The sequence below is a fragment of the Oncorhynchus nerka genome, linkage group LG7 (genome assembly GCF_034236695.1).
Source record: "Oncorhynchus nerka isolate Pitt River linkage group LG7, Oner_Uvic_2.0, whole genome shotgun sequence".
NCBI classification, from domain to species: Eukaryota; Metazoa; Chordata; class Actinopteri; order Salmoniformes; family Salmonidae; genus Oncorhynchus; species Oncorhynchus nerka.
Genome location: NC_088402.1, coordinates 50,746,776 through 50,759,869, shown reverse-complemented (window position 1 = coordinate 50,759,869; position 13,094 = coordinate 50,746,776). Strand labels below are relative to the sequence as shown.

Sequence of the window (13,094 nt, the reverse complement as noted above, 5' to 3'; positions counted from 1 at the left end):
GTGTGACTATAATAAGAATTAATGACTTTCACTGAAGTCGTATGATTATCATTGAACAATACTTTCAAATATGTAACTACAAAAACCATTTGACATTTTCTGTCTATTTTGTATATGTTTTGTTTCCTTTATATGCCTACTTCAAACATGCATTTTATGGGTTTAAAACGAATCTAGGCCTAGGCAATATATTGTACTCGATGCACGCATGTAACTCGAACTGCCGCGCTAAAACTCAAATTGAATTGCAAGCATCACATTTCATTGCACTCACTTGATAAATTGTTCACATAACCTACTGGGCATTAAACAATGCCAACAAATGGCCACCTTTATATATAGTATGTTGGCACAACATTTCTACACGATTTGCTTAGCTGTGAAAGCTACTTCATCAAGTGTCCAGTGTGTCTCCTCTGCATTACTGCTTCGGAGATGTTTGTACGCTTTATAATAGCGCCATCTGCAGACAAATACGTATTGGTAGTATTGAAAAAATAAAAAGAACGGAAATGAGTTTTGTCCTTTCAGCCTCCCCGTAGCCTATGTAGAAATTGCGGACAAAATATTTTTATTTCGCTGATAGTCTTACCTCACAGCCAGCAATACAGCATAGCTGTAAAACGTCGAAATGGATTATCTTCCTTACCTAACTAATGATTGCCTAATTCACATTTTCTCTTTTTTTAAAGAAGATGACTTAATTCGAGCATCAAGTGTCTGTAAGGTAAGAGAGTCACAAAAACTTGCGGAAGTAGAGGTATAAAATCTTTAAAAAATGTTAAACAGTTCTGAATATATTCTCTATTTTCTGTTATAGTGTTCCACATATTGTTATTTTGTCAAGCGGTTGCTTTACTTTGAAACATCATGTTATTATTAGTTTGCAATATATATGTTGATAGATTTATTTTAATAACTGGACTGGTGTGACAGCCTATATTAACAACCCGATACCTTGTGGCTTTTTATCTAGGAATGGCAAGAAGCAGCAGAAACACCTTGGTTGTGGCGGTGAGTTTGAGGGTTTTACCCACTGATCAGTTTTACTTACCCATGTCAGAATGAATAATATACTGGGTGGGTATGAGGTTGGTTTAGATATGGGTGAGGGCGAGAGTGTGGGTGGGCATTTGCATACTTTATTCACTATACATTTGCATAGATTATTCATCATTGTCTCTTGGCATGTTTTTGACAATGTGGTCAGCTGCATCATATTTGAAGCACAGTGCCTTCGGGAAAGTATTCAAAGTAAAAATACCCCTTTACTTTTTCCACATTTTGTTAGGTTACAGCCTTATTGTAAAATTAATTAAATCGTTTTTTCCCCCCTCAATATAAACACAATATCCCATAATGACAAAGCAAAAACAGGTTATTAGAAATGTTTTCAAATGTTTTTTTATTATTATAACAGGAATATCACATTTACATAAGTGTCTCTCGATTGGGTTCAATTCCAGGCTCTGGCTGTACCACTCAAGGACATTCAGAGATGTGTATCGAAGCCACTCCTGCATTGACTTGGCTGTGTGCTTCAAACAGCTCGTTTTCCTGTTGGAAGGTCCGGAATGCGATGTAACAGGTTTTCAATCAAGGGTCTCTCTGTACTTTTCTCCGTTCATCTGTGCCTCAATCCTGACTAGTCTCCCAGTCCCTGCTGCTAAAAAACATCCACACAGCATGATGCTGTCACCACCATGCTTCACTGTAGGGATGGTGCCAGGTTTCCTCTAGACGTGATGCTTGGCATTCAGGCCAAAAAGTTTAATCTTGGTTTCATCAGACCATAGAATCTTGTTTCTCATGGTCTGAGAGTCTTTAGGTGACTTCTGGCAAACTCCAAGCGTGCTGTCATGTGCCTTTTAGTGAGGAATTGCTTTTGTCTGGCACTCTACCATACAGGCCTGATTGGTGGAGTGCTGCAGAGTTGGTTGTCTTTCTGGAAGGTTCTCCCATCTCCACAGAGGAACTCTAGAGCTCTGTCATATTGACCATCGGGTTCTTGGTCACCTCCCTGACCAAGGCCCTTCTCCCCCAATTGCTCAGTTTGGCCGGGTGGCCAGCTCTAGGAAGAGTTTTGGTGGTTCATAACTTCATCCATTTAAGAATGATGGAGGCCATTGTGTTCTTGGGAACCTTCAATGCTGCAGAAATGTTTTGGTACCCTTCCCAAGATCTGTGCCTCATCACAATCCTATCTCGGAGGTCTACGGACAATTCCTTCGACCTCATGGCTTCGTTCTTGCTCTGAGATGCACTGTTAACTGTGTGACCTTATATAGACAGGTGTATGCCTTTCCAAATCATGTCCAATCAATTGAATTTACCACAGGTTGTAGAAACATCTCAAGGATGATCAATAGAAACAGGATACACCTGAGCTCAATTTCGAGTCTCATAGCTAAGGGTCTGAATACTTAAGTAAATAATGTATTTCAGTTTTTTTTATTATTCTAATACGTTTTTACTTTGTCATTATGGGGTATTGTTAGTAGATTGTAGATTTTATTTGATCCATTTTAGACTAAGGCTGTAACGAAACAAAAAGTCAAGGGCTCTGAATACTTTCCAAAGGCACTGTATATTCTATATAACATGTATATAATAATAATAATAATAATAATAACTGTATATTAATGCCTAGTAATCTATCCTGCAGAGAAATGTGTCTGCAGCGTTGGGGTTTCTGTAACATTGCGGTGCTGGGCTCTGAACATGGGAAGCAGGCTTGGAAGAGCTACTTCCTGCGTCGCTCTCACCTGGAGCTGAAGATGACCAAGGGCAGGTCCGGTGGGGACTACACCTGTAAAAGCTTGAGGGGACACACAGGTGAGCATACAGCCTCTTTCTTTCTTTAGAAAGGATGGAACTGTCTATGGAAACAGTATTTAGATAGCTGTATGGTCTAAAACATCTATATCTTCCAGGCAGGGTGGTTGGGTGTGTGTACCTGTCAGGGAACTCTCCCCAGCTCCCTGACTTCTGGAGCTCCACCCCTACTGTCTGCAGTTCATCCTCAGATGGTACAGTCCGTGCCTGGGATGTCCAGCAGGTGAAAACAATACTACCCTTTTATACTTCTTATGAGGCTTTATTTACCAGGCTTCAGAGCGCTTTACATTGTATGTAGGCTACTCATCCTACCCACCACCAAGGTGTAGCACCCGCACTTCAGTAGCCATATTATATGGTCTACTGGTCTACACAAAGAAGGATTTGCAGTTAGCACTTAGGAAATGGTGTTTCCTTTTCCCCTTTTAACCAGGGGGTACAGCTGTGGTGCAGCCCTGTTCAGAGTCCTCTGACTGGGATGGTAGCTGACGGTGGGCATGGTGGGGTCATCACGTCAGATTCCACAGGGCTGCTCAAAGCCTGGGATGGTCAGAGTGGACAGGAGATGTCCTTCTACTCCTCAGCATCCCCACAGTGCACCTTACTGCCCTACAGTATGGAAGGCAGCTCTTTTCTCTCAGTGAGTACCCAAACAGCCAACCATGTCTGGTTGGTTGCCAGATCAATATCTGACTTATGCATAATACATAAAAAAATGTCCTTTTCACCAGGTGGGGACCAGTCAAGGCTCTGTCCATACTCTGACTAGCCCCTCACTGTCAAAGCTGTCCACTCTGGTGGTGTGTGACACATTCAAAGTAAACCTACTCCTGGCATCGCCAGACAAGAAATGGATCCTAGCTGGAACTACAGAGAATATGGATATGAGTCCAAAGGTAATTGTAACAATTGACATGTTTGTCTATAATAATTATTGTGGATCCCAGAAGTCCTGAAAAGTAGTAATGTTTCATCGTTCAAATGTGTATTGTGTTGTTTGCATGGCAGGTGTTGTCCAGTCAGAGTGTGACGTGTCCTTCTGAGGAGGAGGATCCTCTGTGCCAGTGTCTGCCTGTCTCAGGCTGCAGTGCTGCTGCCTTCCTGCCCTCCCAGCCAGCCAGACTGGCCACGGTCCACTGCAAGGACAACTCACACTCAAACACGCATCACAACAAGGTCCTCTCTGTGTTCGACGTCATCATTAAAAAGACCAGATTCAAGACAGAGATCCAGGGTAAAGTGTCAAGTTGAGACGTTTAATATCTTCATCTATTTAGATTATCATTACCTGTTACGTTAGCAAGCTTGTCCCCATGTGCCATTTTGTCAGTTGTGCTAATTTTTGTGGTTATGCTAGAAATGGAGCTTTGGCCTAACTTTCACAGATGTTCTATTTCAGTTGAGCAGGTGGAGAAATTTGAGTTGGTATTTGAGGGCAGGACTACGGACATCCTTCTGGAAGGCAAGGGAAGCAGCACTCTGGTTGTAGCTGCTCACAGAGAGCTGAAGGTCTACACTGTGAAAGGAGAACTCATCTGTAGCTTCAAGGACCATACTGAACCTATCTGCTCTATTTGTGTGGTATGCTTTTCACTCTTATTGTGCGTATGGACTACTGATAATAGTAATTACGCATTGGAATTTATATATTGGAGTTCAAAGCGCTATACATAGTATGGGGAAAACTGCAGTGTTCTAGATAATATATTCCCATTGATTTCTTTTTTAAATAGTTTGGCTCTGACCTAGCAGAATATCCCTTGGGATATAGACCTTGTGGTAAGAGTGTGTGGGAATTGACGTTTACGGTTATATGGTGCTCGGGGGAAGGCTGTCCATGAAATTTATCCTAAAAGTGAGGCTTTTCTCTCAGGATAGTTTCCGTGTAGTCACTGCTTCTCGGGACCTGTCCTTAAGAGTGCTGACGTGGAAAACTGACAGAGACAAAGGGCTCACACTGGAAAGTCGATACCACTTATTGGGAGGCTCTCACTCCATGTCCAGGTACAGAAAGACATTTCTGTCTGTCAAGGAAACAAATGGTACATTCTGGCTCTGTATTTAAAGTTGGATTGTTATGATGTAGTAATGAACTGATGTACATTTCATGTCTTGTGTTGTCAGAGGGTTCAGTTATGTGGTTTGTGACTACTCAACCATTGTGGCTTCAGTGGAAGCAGTGGATGGGAAGGATGTCCTGAAGGCCTACTCTTTCAACTCCTGAGCAACACTGTCCTCTAGGAGGACTTCGCAGGTACTACAGTAGTTAGCATCAGTCACTAACAATTAATTGTGCATGTTTCTGAGTAGTTTAATCACTGATGTTGTGCCTTGCCTTTACAAACCCTCTGCTTATGGAATATACATTGTAATCAAGAGTTATCGCGGATGTGTTTATATGTTATGCAAAACATGCAAGTAAAGAAGGGGAAAAACATTGCAGTTTGCTGTGCCATGATACTTTATTTTTGTGCAATAACACATTTCTGTACAGGAATGAATGGTTATAATCACTTAGCTGGCTTTATGTGGAGCTTAGGTATTTAAATCCCTGTGTTGGATGTTCAATATAGCCTAAATCTTTAGGGCATATACTGTAACAAATACTGCCCCTTGATCTTCTTATCAAAACCAAACTGACAATTTATTTTTAACTCTCAAATAAACTGCATTTTCTTGGGTCTGCATTTTAACTGTACAATACAGAGGTAAACATTGGAAAGTGATATTTCATATTTCATATACAATACACTTACTTACAATACTTAATGACAAAATATTGTATGTGAAATACTATCCAAACTGCGCAGGAAGGCACAAAATATGTTTGAGTATAGCAAGGGATGGTCTGGAACAGAATACAGAAGGTTTATGGGATCAGTACAGTAGGAATGGGCGCCATATCTGGTACCTCATCCTCCTCTATGGCTATAAACCTCATGTCGTGTAGGACCAGCCTAAGGATCTCTGTCATGTCCGGATACACCGCTGAGCCTTTTCCCATCTGTGGAGAGTCAGAACGGTTGAGATACCCATTGAATATTATTTTTTTTTATAACTGTGCCGCGGTTAAAAAGGAGAACCCTACATCATCTAGTGTTCTACCTTTGTGAAAGCCTTGATGGTGCGCTCCAGGAAAGCAGCCTCCACCTCCTCTGGAATTGTGAGAACATGAGCCATACAGTCCAGAATGCACACTAACATCTCCCTGGGAGCCTGGAGGGGATGTGGTTGAATAGAATACAACTTTAATTGTCCATTGGTTAGAACTCAAATCTGTCTTCTGCCTTTCACAACACCCCCAGATACACACATCCTTGGATGAAGAGCAACTGTGGGCATTAAGTGCCTTGCAGGAGATCGTACATGGGATCAAAGACCAGCACCCTTTTGGCTGCCAGTTCCATTCCCATTTTGTGTTGCCTGGCCCAAGGCTTGTACCAGCAACCTTCCAGCTGCTGGTCGGCCTCTCTAACCTCTAGGCTACTGCCACCCCAAATGAGTTGGTTAACTGAACAGAAGTCGTCAGTAGAAATTAATTTCATACAGTATGGCGCTATTCCAAGTTTTCTGTAGTAAATCTGTCATGTACAGTATGATTGGGTCCAGAGTGAGAAGCCCTGGTGTGGCTCAGTTGGTAGAGCATGGCACTTGCAACGCCAGGGTTGTGGGTTCGATTCCCACGGGGGACCAGTACGAACAAATATGAAAATGTGTGAACTCTACTGTAAGTCACTCTAGATAAGTGTCTGCTAAATGACAAATGTACAGTGCCAGTCAAAGTTTGGACACCCCTACTCATTCTAGGGTTTTTCTTTATTTGTACTACTTTCTACAATGTACTGTATAATAATAGTGAAGACATCAAACTATGAAATAACCCGTATGAAATCATGTAGTAACCAAAAAAGTGTTAAACAAATGAAAATAGTTCATATTTTAGATTCTTCAATGTAGCCTCCCTTTGCCTTGATGACAGCTTTGCACACACTTGGCATTCTCTCAACCAGCTTCATGAGGAATGCTTTTCCAAGAGTCTTGAAGGAGTTCCCACATATGCTGAGCACTTGTTGGCTGCTTTTCCTTCACTCTGCGGTCCAACACTTCCCATACCATCTCAATTGGGTTGAGGTCGGATGACTGTGGAGTCCAGGTCTTCTGATGCAGCACTCCATCACTCTCCTCCTTGGTCAAATAGCCCTTATACAGCCTGGAGGTGTTTTGGGTCATTGTCCTGTTGAAAAACAAATGATTGTCCCACTAAGCGCAAACCAGATGGGATGGCGTATCGCTGCAGAATGCTGTGGTAGCCATGCTTGTTAACTGTGCCTTGAATTCTAAATAAATCATTGACAGTGTCACAGGCAAAGCATCCCCACACTATCACACCTCCTCCTCCATGCTTCAGGGTGGCAACCACACATGTAGAGATCATCCGTTCACCTACTGTGCATCTCACAAAGACACGGCGGTTGGAACCAAAAATCTCAAATTTGGACTCCTCAGAACAAAGGACAGATTCCCACTGGTCAAATGTCCATTGCTCGTGTTTCTTGGCCTAAGCAAGTCTCTTCTTATTATTGGTGTCCTTTAGTAGTGGTTTCTTTGCAGCAATTCGACCATGAAGGCCTGATTCACACAGTCTACTCTGAACAGTTGATGTTGAGATGTATCTGTTACTTGAACTCTGTAGCATTTATTTGGGCTGCAATCTCAGGTGCAGTTAACTCTAATGAACGTATCCTCTGCAGCAAAGATAACTCTGGGTCTTCCTTTCCTGTGGCGGTCCTCATGAGAGCCAGTTTCATCATAGAGCTTGATGGTTTTTGCGACAGCACTTGAAGAAACATTCAAAGTTTTTGAAATGTTCCGTATTGACTTACCTTCATGTCTTAAATTAATGATGGACTGTCATTTCTCTTTCCTTATTTGAGCTGTTCTTGCCATAATATGGACTTGGTCTTTAATCAAATAGGGCTATATTCTGTATACCACTCCTACCTTGTCACAACACAACTGATTGGCATAAATGCATTAGGAAAGAAAGAAATTCCACAAATTAACTTTTAACAAGGCACACATGTTAATTGAAATGCATTCCAGAATTCCAAAAGTGTGCAAAGCTGTCATCAAGGCAAAGGGTGTTTTTTGGAAAAATCTCAAATTTAAAATATATTTAGATTTGTTTAACACATTTTTTTGGTTACTACATGATTCAATATGTATTATTTCATAGTTTTATGTATTTACTATTATTCTACAATGTAGAAAAGATAAATAAAGAAAAACCCTTTAATGAGTATGTGTCCAAACTTTTGACTGGTACTGTAAATGTAATGGCCTACAGTAAGTGCTGCTGACCTGGTCCAGTGGTTTGAAGACAGCCTCTGGGTTTGCAGGGTCACTGTTGTTACGGTCCAGATTCTGTATATCCTTGATGGAGATGACTGGCTCCTTCAGCTGCTCCAGCCAGGTCCACATCAGCCCAGAGAGCACAAACGGGTCCTTCTCCAATGTACACAGCCTCTCCCATGCCCCTCCCATGTTCAACTCTGACTGCAAAAATGCACAGAATACACAATCAGTGTCACTAAAACCCACATCAGGTGTAGAGGAGCTAACAATCTAACGCCACTCCAGTATTAAAAATGGAAAGTTTCCTTTATGTACAAACGGAGTTGTCAGATACTGTTCAGGTAAACAGGATTTGTCAATTGTGCTATGCTACTCTATTACTACCGTCTCACTAGACTATTTCAATATATAATATCGTATGTACAGTATTCCAAAAGGTAGATACAGCATTTTAATAACAATAGTGTAGAACATGAAGTTCGTACCTGCCAGGCTTGTAGTCTCTCCCTGTGCTCCTCCTCTCCATCCTGCTCCAGATCCACAGCCAGGGCCTGGGCCACCAGCAGCCGCCTGGCGTCCTTGGACAACTCTGTCTGGATGGTGATGAAGGGCACCTCTGACTCCTCTATCTGAGACACATCACCATTGTTCGCTAACTTGTCCCTCTGCTCCTCCTTCCACCTAAACAACATGCTGCTATACCCTTTCTTCTCGGGGTTGGACTCGGACTCGCTGCGCTGGCAGGCTTTCTGTGTCTTCTTTAGGAGCGGTGATCCCTCCGCGAGGCTCTTCTGCTCCCAGAGGGATCCATCTTGGGAGCCGTAGGTGGTGGTTATTTGCCTGGGCCCCATGGGGCTGCCTGTGGCCGGGGTCCTAGGCAGGAAGTTCAGGGAGGGAGAACAGGCCACAGACATGTTGCAAGCGGACAGCGAGTTGGAGAAAGGTAGGGTCGGCAGGTTCAGCTCAGAGCCCAGCCTTCGCAGGTCCGACTCGCTGTAGCTCAGGCTCTTGCGGTGGTAGAACAGGGGCGGTTCGTTGGCATGCCGGGGTTTGGTTGGGGGTCCCGGTAAGCGGGGCTGCCCTCCGAGGCCGCCTCCCCCGAAGCTTCCCTTGGTGAATCCAAAGTCGCGATAGCGCTCAAACTCCATCTCCTCCTCGGCTGTCATGTCATGGATGTCCAGCATGTCCTCCTCGATGACCTGCCGGTTCTCAGCGATGTCCAGCAGCAGCTTGCAGATCACCTGGATGATCTTGGGCAGGTGCCTGAGCTCCCGGCGCTCATAGCCATGCAGCATGTGTCCCTGGCGGGTCAGGAACTGGGACAGGGTGATGGGGTTAGTCCTGGGCTCAGCGCAGTGGAAAATACTCCTGACAGGGACCAGGAACTGGGCAAACTCCCGCACGCAATACAGCTGACCTCTGGTCTGGATGGAGTTGGGTCGTTTGGAACGTACAAACACGATGGCCTGGTCAGCGGTCATCCTGGTGGCGAAGACCAGGTAACACGCTAACAACACACCTGATGGAAGACAGTGGCAAAACCATTAGCGAGAGGGTCAGTCATGTGACCACAAAGCATAATCATTTGATTAATAATACAACTTTTTTTGTCCTATACATTACCTGTTCTTCCCAGACCAGCATGACAGTGGACAGCCATCTTCCCCTCCTGCATCGCAAAGGACATGACCTTCACCATGTCCAGGATGGATGCGAGGGAGGCCACCCCATAGTCATTCCAACCAAAGTTGTAGAAATATACTGGAATATAAGGACAGTCATTATTCAACCATTCACACAGTAAATTTGCATTGGCCCCCTTCAGTTTTTCTCATTGTAGAGGAATGGTCATAGACTTACTGTTGTTCTTCATGAAGACCTCAGGTTGGTAGGAGAATCCACTCTCTGATTCCAGTGCATTGGGACCACAGCTGGCATGTTCCCCAGGTCTCTGCAGGTTTATCACTGTCTTCAGGCCACATCTACACACACACACACACACAATTAATAACACATCAATTCATTTATTTGATCTATACTAGGAGCATTGAATTGACTTATGGTGACAGCAAACCCTGAAATAAAATATAGTGTTACCTTTTAAATTGGTCAATAATGTTGTACTTTTCTATTAATACAGTAGATGGTCTGGCCATGGCAAGTAGGTTTTCCGTGACCCTGAAAGGAAAGACATGTTTCTGCATTAAACTTATGGGTATAATCCACTTACATTCAACATACACATTTTTATAGAGCCTTTCTGATTCCTACCAGGAGGAGTAAAGGCCTTTGATGGCTTGCTTGTCCTTGCTCCAGCCGTCAGGGTTCTCATACTTGCAGTTCTGACCTCCACACCCTATGGAGCATTGTGTGGCTCCAGGGATGACGTGACGTATCACCTCCCCCACCAACGTGTACTTCGACTGGGGTGTCCTGACTGGGGGTACGCATGGAGGGTTGGAGGGTTTAAAAGGAGACAGGAGGGGTGTTGTGAAACAATGTCCTCTGTCATTTCAACCAGCTGACCTCAGCAGTTTACATTCAGAATTATATTTTATGTTGCAGTCTGGAAAGAACTGATACTTCAATGGACTACCATACATGTAAGTTTGACTAGTGGAGCCCAATCAATGTAATAAAGCGTACACTAGTGTGTCTTCTTACAGAAACAAACTGTAGTGACAATATCTGTGATTAGCACATTGTAAAGAAGTGGTGTCAAGCTTAACTAAGAGATGTTCCTGATGTAAAGAAGTAGTGTCAAGCTTAACTAAGAGATGTTCCTGATGTAAAGAAGTGGTGTCAAGCTTAACTATGAGATGTTCCTAATGTAAAGAAGTAGTGTCAAGCTTAACTATGAGGTGTTCCCAATATAAAGAAGTAGTGTTAAGTTTAACTGAGCTGTTAAAATTGTAAAGAAGTAGTGTCAAGCTTAACTATGAGGTGTTCCCAATGTAAAGAAGTAGTGTCAAGCTTAACTATGAGGTGTTCCCAATGTAAAGAAGTAGTGTCAAGCTTAACTATGAGGTGTTCAGCAGGGAGTGTGCCATCTACAGCAAGCTAATCTGTCATCTGGCACACACCACCAGGCTTAACAGTATTACAATAAAAATAGCAACGCAACACCCTGTTGAAACTCTCTTCAAATAGATTGATAAATCATATTAGTTAACGGTACTACATGATCCTTTATGTTAGAAATGTGAGTAATGATATAGTATATCAATACCTGACTCCATGAGGGGGTAGGGGACTCCACTGCTTGTCTGAGGGTGGAGTGTTGTATGACTGAATACTCAAGCAGACCTCCACTGCCATGGCAGTGCCTTGGGACACACACTCACGTTAGTCTAAGATAAAACCTCATTTACATTTCATAATAGTGAAATAGTGTGGTAGGTCCTTATATTGATCAGTTTACGAGGCTACATTGTAAAAAACATACTGGAAGCAGTTACCTACCTGTAAGTTACTGTAAAAACAAGTACAGTATGTTACTGTAAATTCCAAAGAAAGCACTTCTTTACAGTAATGTACTGTTAAACCAAGGTTTATTTGAAATTTACGGTAACATACTGTACTTTTTTTTACAGTAATTTACAGATAACTGTCTGCCAGTAACTTACTGTAAAAACATGTCTGTGTGTTTTTACAGTGTACAAACATAATCAGAGAGCAGTGTCAGCTGTCAAAGATGAAAATCCATGATGACCTAGGTGACATCAACCATTAAAATCCATAATGTAATAATCCATTTAGGAATTGGAACACAGCAACCTCCCAATAAGGTATCCTCAGCACGTTTACCTGAAGCAAAAAGATTGTGGAGCTAGTGATCGTCAGCATCTTCAGACATCAACATAAATCTACTCCACTTTCCCAGGTTGGACCACTTGACACAGCAATGTCCTCAAATGCTTTCTTTCTCAGTTTTGGTAGTCCTGCACCACCTTGGGTCTTCAGTTAATTCAGTCCAGATTATCTTTGTAAATTAGGGGTGTGGCAACAACACCATCCACTTCATCCTTTATGTTCACCAGGAACAGGCATTTTGCTTCAGCCATAGGAATACAGTACCCTGGCCTGGCCTCCACTGTGAGGTGTCAGAGAAAGGAGGACCATCAGAGGTGTAGGTTCATCTGTAGCATGGCTCTGAATGGTAACACACCTCATTGGATGCTCCTTCTCACTCCTTATTCATTAGACATGCACTGCACCTAGATCCATTCCTGACTCCTCCCTCCGGATTAACCCACTAATCTCATTGCTGTAGAAGTAGGCTCAAGAGGCAAAGGCCCCCGTGGCCACTTCACCTCACAGTAGAGCAAAAAGTACTGATCATCTCTGACCATCTGTTTGAACTCCCTTCAGTTGATAACCACAATGAGATACTATTTGTTTGAAATTTCATTACTGGCTCCGGATCAATCAGCTAGGGATATCATGTGATCAGAAATCAATACATTCAATTTCACCTCGGTCCAAATGGATAAATTCCCCAAACAATACAAATTATTATTTTATAGGGGCCAGTCATCCCTTTCCCCATTGAGAGGACAAAATCCCTCTCTGCCTTACAGTATCCAGAGGACTGACTACTGCAATGTGTGTTAGATACCAAACATGGGTGCAATAGTGTTATTCTGAGAACTTTGATGTCATCTATATGGATATGTGAGGTTTAATATGCTGTATGTCTGTGGCCATCTGTATTCTGTTCAGAGTAAACCTGTATTGTACTCAGATTTCCCTCTCAGGCCATCACGCTAAGGGTGACCCCCTTCCTAGAGAATGTTAGCTGGTTTGATCTGATTGGCTATCATAGTTGTATTAGTTCTGATTTGGTCTGTGGTTGATCAACAACTGATTTCAAATACAAACAGGTCAAATGGTATAAAAGT

At 42.8% G+C, this 13,094-nt stretch overlaps 2 protein-coding genes across 5 annotated transcripts; one reads left to right on the top strand and one right to left on the bottom strand.

Annotated features, from left to right (window-relative positions):
* Positions 1–530: 530 nt before the first annotated feature.
* fbxw12 (F-box and WD repeat domain containing 12) lies at positions 531–5,518 on the top strand. 3 transcript variants are annotated; one of them, XM_029663930.1, is made up of 10 exons: positions 531–727; positions 977–1,014; positions 2,666–2,835; positions 2,934–3,058; positions 3,272–3,478; positions 3,570–3,734; positions 3,847–4,072; positions 4,238–4,419; positions 4,712–4,842; positions 4,963–5,518. In XM_029663930.1, exons 1-10 carry the CDS (start codon positions 632–634, stop codon positions 5,060–5,062), a joined length of 1,440 nt encoding a protein of 479 aa, XP_029519790.1. In that variant the 5' UTR covers positions 531–631; the 3' UTR covers positions 5,063–5,518. The 3 variants fall into 3 exon arrangements, with proteins under 3 accessions (XP_029519790.1, XP_064876657.1, XP_029519791.1); XM_065020585.1 differs by lacking the exon at positions 531–727 and adding an exon at positions 1,467–1,567; XM_029663931.2 differs by lacking the exon at positions 531–727 and adding an exon at positions 1,467–1,588.
* A 73-nt stretch (positions 5,519–5,591) lies between these two features.
* LOC115131869 (protein tyrosine phosphatase domain-containing protein 1-like) lies at positions 5,592–12,392 on the bottom strand. Of its 2 annotated transcripts, XM_029663928.2 has the most exons (10): positions 12,001–12,392; positions 11,423–11,519; positions 10,465–10,630; positions 10,291–10,371; positions 10,054–10,175; positions 9,817–9,954; positions 8,679–9,712; positions 8,200–8,394; positions 5,944–6,054; positions 5,592–5,842 (listed from the first exon to the last, which is right to left on the bottom strand). In XM_029663928.2, exons 2-10 carry the CDS (start codon positions 11,430–11,432, stop codon positions 5,708–5,710), a joined length of 1,992 nt encoding a protein of 663 aa, XP_029519788.1. In that variant the 5' UTR covers positions 11,433–11,519; positions 12,001–12,392; the 3' UTR covers positions 5,592–5,707. The 2 variants fall into 2 exon arrangements, with proteins under 2 accessions (XP_029519788.1, XP_029519789.1); XM_029663929.2 differs by having other exon boundaries at positions 11,423–12,392.
* Between the last annotated feature and the right edge of the window lie 702 nt (positions 12,393–13,094).

Excerpts from the sequence above, each read along its gene's own strand:
- fbxw12 (XM_029663930.1), top strand. The coding sequence starts at position 632 with ATGGATTATCTTCCTTACCTAACTAATGATTGCCTAATTCACATTTTC. Across the intron at positions 728-976 it reads GAGCATCAAGTGTCTGTAAG|GAATGGCAAGAAGCAGCAGA; the intron begins GTAAGAGAGTCA and ends CTTTTTATCTAG. Across the intron at positions 4,073-4,237 it reads ATTCAAGACAGAGATCCAGG|TTGAGCAGGTGGAGAAATTT; the intron begins GTAAAGTGTCAA and ends GTTCTATTTCAG.
- LOC115131869 (XM_029663929.2), bottom strand. Across the intron at positions 10,372-10,464 it reads AAAGGCCTTTACTCCTCCTG|GGTCACGGAAAACCTACTTG; the intron begins GTAGGAATCAGA and ends CTTTCCTTTCAG. Across the intron at positions 9,713-9,816 it reads TGCTGGTCTGGGAAGAACAG|GTGTGTTGTTAGCGTGTTAC; the intron begins GTAATGTATAGG and ends GTCTTCCATCAG.